Source organism: Chlorella variabilis (genome assembly GCF_000147415.1).
Source record: "Chlorella variabilis unplaced genomic scaffold CHLNCscaffold_12, whole genome shotgun sequence".
NCBI lineage: Eukaryota > Viridiplantae > Chlorophyta > Trebouxiophyceae > Chlorellales > Chlorellaceae > Chlorella > Chlorella variabilis.
The window spans coordinates 837309-843217 of record NW_005435076.1 but is presented as its reverse complement, the minus strand read 5'-3'; the positions used below and the strand labels follow the sequence as shown (position 1 = coordinate 843217).

The 5909-nt window shown below is 69.4% G+C and overlaps 3 protein-coding genes across 3 annotated transcripts in view; 1 reads left to right on the top strand and 2 right to left on the bottom strand.

Moving 5' to 3' along the window:
* Positions 1-618, bottom strand: part of CHLNCDRAFT_134882 (hypothetical protein) — a gene marked incomplete at both ends in the record, with an annotated part of 3597 nt that extends 2979 nt beyond the window's left edge. The window contains 2 exons of the mRNA XM_005846884.1: positions 341-490; positions 602-618. Of these exons, the coding sequence (XP_005846946.1) occupies positions 341-490; positions 602-618 (167 nt within the window). The remainder of the gene's footprint in view (positions 1-340; positions 491-601) is intronic.
* Positions 619-1227: 609 nt separating this feature from the next.
* Positions 1228-3247, top strand: CHLNCDRAFT_24051 (hypothetical protein; the record flags this gene model as incomplete). Its single annotated transcript, XM_005847075.1, has 5 exons — positions 1228-1650; positions 1853-2011; positions 2461-2700; positions 2842-2946; positions 3101-3247. The coding sequence occupies 5 exons, from the start codon at positions 1228-1230 to the stop codon at positions 3245-3247; spliced, it is 1074 nt and encodes a 357-aa protein (XP_005847137.1).
* A 271-nt stretch (positions 3248-3518) lies between these two features.
* CHLNCDRAFT_48897 (hypothetical protein) overlaps positions 3519-5909 on the bottom strand; it is a gene marked incomplete at both ends in the record, with an annotated part of 3111 nt that continues 720 nt past the window's right edge. Inside the window, 4 exons of the mRNA XM_005846883.1 lie at positions 3519-3660; positions 3872-4026; positions 4190-4288; positions 4413-4709. Of these exons, the coding sequence (XP_005846945.1) occupies positions 3519-3660; positions 3872-4026; positions 4190-4288; positions 4413-4709 (693 nt within the window). The remainder of the gene's footprint in view (positions 3661-3871; positions 4027-4189; positions 4289-4412; positions 4710-5909) is intronic.

Here is a 5909-nt window from a genome sequence, read left to right as displayed (position 1 = left end):
GGGTGGGGTTCGTTCGTGGATGAAGTGTTTGGGGCGGGTGATGCCCCATTCCGCCAGGCCGGGTTTGCCGTTGATTCCGGGGGAGGAGCGCCGCCCCTCGCGCAGTTGGTCCAGCTCCCTTTGGTACGGGAGGTCCCTGCGGCGGGACGGGGGGGAAGGGGGCGGGGCAGCCAGCCGCAAGGTCCCCAGCGGTTTAAACGGGGGGGGCCAGGGACAGGGGCCCCGCCCCCTGGCCCCCTGGCCCTCCCCTGGCAACAACCGCTCCCCCCTCCCCCTCCGCCCCCCCCCCCGCTGCCGCTGAACATGCCTCCCTCCCTGCGCCTGCCCTCCCCCTGCGCACCTCAGGTAGTCCTCCTTGACCGCCGCCATGCGCTTGAGCGCGTACTCAAAGTCCTGGCGGCGCTGCACGATGGCGCGGATCTCGGCGCGGGAGAAGTAGCCGCGCGCCTCCAGTGCCTCCAGCTCCGGCACCATCTCCTCCAGCAGGTACCTGGGACGGGTCAGAGGGCGGGGCGGGGAGCAGAGGATTGGTGCACCACAGCTGGGCGCGCGGGCAGCCGGGTTCCGTCGACGCTGCCGCCGCCGCCCAGGCACACCGCACCTGACTGTGTCCGCCATGGTGCCCCGCTGATTAAATCAATGCAGTGCACGTGGTGTAGCGGGCCCAGTCTTGCGTTCAGCTCAGCTCAGGCCAGCAAGAGCATGCAGCGCATGCAGCTCCCTTGCTGCATGCAGGTCCCTGGAGTCCCGCCTGCTGCACAGTGCATATGCATGCGGGCCTGCCGATGCGCTGCAGAAGTCCTCCTGGCTTCCTGTCCTGCCCGGTGTCCTGCCCTGCCGAGAGTCTCCCATCAAGCCGCGCCTCCTGGATGCCACGCCCTTCTCCTGTTGGTCAGGGCACTGCAGGACCACAATGCAGCGCACAGGCCGGCTCGCTCAGGGCCTGGGCCTCCTGGCCCGCTCCTACAGCGCCGCTGCCGAGCCGGCCCAGGCCCTGCGGCCCGCGGTCCAGGAGGAGGGAGTGACGGCGGCGATCAGCGCCCTGAAGCAGCGCCTGGCGGCAGGTAGGGCGGGCAAGCGGGCGGCGCTGGCGGCAGCAGCAGAGCAGAGTGGCACGTCGCCCTCTGTCCTTGCCCTTCTCTCAGCACCCCATGCCACTTTCCTGACTCGCAGGACCCGACCTGGGCGACTTCATCAAGGGCTCTGACCTGGAGGGCTACTCGGTGCATGCGCCGCGGCCCAAGGTGCGTGCAGCGGGACGGAGCAGGGGGGCGCCCCTGTTGCCCTGCACGCCCCACTCTGGCTTTCAGAGGTGACGGAGATGGATGTGGGGCAACACCGCTGCTGCGGCCCTGCCCCCCCCTGCAGGACAAGGCGCGCAAGCCCGACTGGCTCAAGCGGGAGCTGCCCGGCGGCGACGCCTACACGGGCATCAAATCGAAGCTGCGGGAGCTCAAGCTGGCCACGGTGTGTGAGGAGGCCAAGTGCCCCAACCTGGGGGAGTGCTGGAAGGGGGGCGAGGGGCACGCCGCCACGGCCACCATCATGCTCATGGGCGACACCTGCACCCGCGGCTGCCGCTTCTGCGCGGTCAAGACGTCGCGCGCGCCGCCGCCGCTGGACCCCAACGAGCCGGAGAACACCGCCAAGGTGTGTGGGGGGGGGAAGGGCTGTGGGGTGCTGGGAGGGCTGGTGGGAGGGCTGGTGGTGGCAGCGGTTGGGGTGCGCACTCAGCCCAGGCCACCGTTCAGCCATTTGGTGGGGAGGAGGCTTGCCTGGCCTCCTTTGGCCGCCGCCTGGCCGCCGCCTCATCCCCACCCTCGCCCTCTTCCCCCCGCTCCCGCACCCGCAGGCCGTGGCTGCCTGGGGGATTGAATACGTGGTGCTGACGTCTGTGGACCGAGACGACCTGCCCGACTATGGCGCCGCGCACATCGCCGCCACCATCCGCCACCTCAAGGAGCAGACGGCGGGGCGGCTGCTGGTGGAGGCGCTGGTGCCGGACTTCCAGGTGAAGACCGGGCAGGGGGAGGGAGGGTGCGGGGAGGGAGCCGGGGGTGCGGGGGGGGAGCGGGGGAGGTCAGTTTACAGCGCTGCAGCAGCCATGATGGTGCCGCAGATGCGTCACTTCAGAAACCGTTTTGAAGTTGCGAAAGGGGAGGGGAAGAGTCGAGAGAAAGAAGTAACAATGCCAAACCCAACCAGACTATTTGCGGGGGAGGGAGCGGGGGTCAACATTCTCGCCGCGGGCGGCTCTGTGCGGGGGAGGGGCGCTGTGCCTGCCCCGTGCCCTGCCGTGCCTGCTCCGGCCTGCCGTGCCTGCTGCCGCACCCGCCCTGCCTGCGTGTGCCTGCTCCTATGCCTGCCTGCCTGCCATGCTTGCCGCCCCAGCCAGCCGGCCGGGCATCTGCGCCGCGCCCAGCGCTGCCCCCTGTCCCGCGCCACCCCACCCCGGAGCAGGGGCGGCGCGAATGTGTGGACCTGGTGGCGCGCAGCGGGCTGGACGTGTTTGCGCACAACGTGGAGACGGTGGAGCGGCTGCAGGGGGTGGTGCGCGACCGGCGCGCGGGCTGGGCACAGAGCCTGGGCGTGCTGGCGGCGGCCAAGCAGGCGGGGGCGCGCGTCACCAAGACGTCCATCATGCTGGGCTGCGGGGAGACGCCGGACGAGGTGGTGCAGACGCTCAAGACGCTCAGGCGCGTGTGGGGGGGTCAGCACAAGGCAAGGAGGAGCGGGAGGAGAAGGAAGGGGGCTGGCTTGCCTCGTCAGCCACCACTTGCCATCACCCCGTCGTGTGGCCTCCCTGCTCACGCCCCGGGCGCTTGCTGGCGGTGCAGGGAGTACGATGTGGATGTGGTGACCCTGGGGCAGTACATGCGCCCCACCAAGCGCCACATGGCGGTGGCCGAGTATGTGACGCCAGAGGCGTTTGAGGCCTACCAAAAGGTGGGCGGCCTGGGTGGCCTGGGGCTGTGCTGTGGTGTGGGGCCAGGGATCCGACAGGGCGGTCTGGGCTAGATGGGATTCGGGGACAGCCCATGGTTGTGCTTGCCGCTCCGTGCCTCATTCGTGACCCCGCTGCTGCCACCTCCTCTCCCAGATTGCGGAGGGCATGGGCTTCCTGTACGCCGCCAGCGGCCCCATGGTGCGCAGCAGCTACCGCGCCGGCGAGTTCTTCCTGAAGAACATGCTCAGGCGGCAGCAGCAGGAGGCGGCAGAGCAGGCGGCAGTGGGCGCCGCGGCATGAGCCCCAGGCGGCAGCTCGGCTGCTCCAAGCCCTGCTTCTGATGTTGTTGCTCCTTGCTCCCTGCTGTACCTCTTAAGTTGTATCATTTCATCCATTTGTTGCTCTCCTTTCATTGCTTGTACTGCTTCCCTGCCCGCTGCCGTAGACTCATAGGGACTTGCACCCCGCAGCTCTGGTGCCGGTGCTGGTCGCAGACAATACCAGCCTCCTGGCCTCCATAGGACATGTGTGGCTTGAACTTACATGGCAGGATTGGGCAGCCAGCAGAGCCTTACTCGGCCTTGGTGGCCACCAAGCAGCCCATGAGGCCAAAGGCGATCGGGTAGTGCACCGCCGTGGCGAAGCCGGCCTGCCGCGCCAGCACCTCCTGCTGCGGCCCGCTGGGGAAGCGCTGGATGGAGGGCCGCAGGTACCTGCGGGACGGCAGGGCGGCGGGGTCGGCGGTCGGCGGCACAGCGACATGGCCAGAGCCGCCTTCCAGCGTGTGCCGCTGGCCAGCCATGGCATCCACACTCTGGCTGATGGGCACAAAGGGCGAGAATGGAGCGGCTTCACCGCACACAACCCTCCTCCTCAGCCCCTCCCCCTACCCCTCCAGCCCCCCTCCGTGCCGCCCCCACTCACTCGTACTCCTCTGCCACCCCCAGCGAGCGCGCCGCGGGCACCACCAGCTGCTCCAGGAACCAGGCCTGCGCGGCGTCCACCACCGCGTTGTCGGCGGCGTTGTTGAAGTCCAGGATCGCCACCGAGCAGCCGGGGCGCAGCACGCGGTGCAGCTCCTGCGCCCGGGAGGCGGGGAGGCATGGCGGGCAGAGGTGTGCGGGTGGGGGCACAGGCAGACGGCCAGGGAAAGTGGGGAATCGTTTGGGGGGGGGGGGCAAGGTTATGCACGGCACAGGCATCGCCATGCCTGCCAGCTGGCCATGCAAAACCTGTGCTCACCCGCAGCGCCGCGGGCCTGTCTGCCACATTGCGCAGCCCATAGCCCATGGTGGCCGCATCAAAGCTGCCGGCCTCAAACGGGAGCTGCATGGCGTCACCCTGCGGCGAGGCGCGAGGGGTAGTGCAGGCTGGTGGGGGGAACGGCAGCATTGGGGGAAGGGGAGAGCAGCTGCTGGTGGCGGCACGGCACACAGGCGCACAGGCAACGGCCCACGAATCGCACCTGCACCCACTCCATGTTGTATGCCGGCCCCAGTGTCTGCTGCCGCTGCTGCTGCCGCCGCGCCGCGTCTGCCAGCATGTTGGCGGAGAAGTCGAGGCCCACCACGCTGCCGCTGGGCCCCACCGCCTCTGCCAGGCGGAAGGCCAGGTCGCCGCTGCCGCAGCACACATCCAGCGCGCGGCCCCCCGTGGCGGCGCCGCTCCACTTCACCGTCATGCGCTTCCACACGCGGTGCAGCCCCAGGCTGAGCTGATCGTTGAGCTGGTCGTACACGGGGGCTATGGTGTTGAAGAGGCGCTGTCGCTCGGCGCCCTCGCGCCCGGCGGCAAAGAACAAGTCGCCGCCGCCGCCGCCGCCGCTGGTGCTGGTGTTGGGGGCCTCGGCCTCTCGCGCCGCCTGGGCATTTAAAGCCTCGCCTCTTCGTGTCCTTGGTGGCCTGCCGCTTCTACTGAAGCCGCTGGGTGAGGGCCGCTGGCGAGGAGCAGTCCCGGCGGGGGTTGAGAGGGTGCACTGAACACTGGCCTGCATGGTGAACCAAATAATAAAGAAATTGTTCATGTCCAATCCTTGATCAAGTGTACGGCAAAAGGTCCAGCTGGCCGTCCTGCCGAGACATGGTTGTGCATTCCACCGCCTGCTGGGCATTGCGATTGCAAACACAAGTCCAGCATTATGATTGCGCAATCCTAGGCACTCGCTGACGCCAAGGCCGAATTTGAGATGGTGCTCAGCGGAACCGTGGCCCTGCTGAGGCGCCCCCGGCTGGGAGCTGCCGCAATTCTCGCCCTGCACCTGATCTCGCTGGGTTTGTTCATCCACGGCTTCCTGCTCACGCGGGTGCACCTCCCGCACCGCTCCGCGCCGCCACCACCAGCGGCCAACCGCACGGCGCCCCCCTACGACCGCGTGGTGTGGCTGATGGTGGATGCGCTGCGCTACGACTTTGTGGTGGCCGACCAGCGCTATAGCTGCGCGCCCACGGGCGTGTGCCACCAGGGCCACATGCCCTTCCTGTCTGACCTGGCCCGCCGCCAGGTGGGCTCAGGCACCATGCCGCCAGCGGCCAGTACCCAATGCCCGCTACAGCCTGCAACAGGCTGGCGCTCCATGTGTCTGAGCCGCCGCCCGCGGGGGCCGCCCCCCGCAGGGCGCCTCGCGTGCCTTCATGTTCATCGCCGACGCGCCCACCACCACCACCCAGCGCCTCAAGAGCCTGGCCACCGGCGGCCTGCCCTCCTTCTTCGACGTGTCCTCCTCCTTCACCGCCGGCGCGGTGCCAGACGACAACCTGATCGACCAGCTGGCGGCAGCTGGCAAGCGCCTGGTGGGTGGGCGCGGGCTGGGTGGGCGCGCGCTGGGGGCAGGGCGGGCACACGGGGCTGCCCCCGCTCGTGCTGCGCGGGTTGGCCTGCCGCTCGTGGCTAGCATTGCTCCAGATCCGGCCCTGCTCGCGCCGGCTGCCCTGCCCCCAGCGCGCGCCCACCCAGCCCGCGCCCA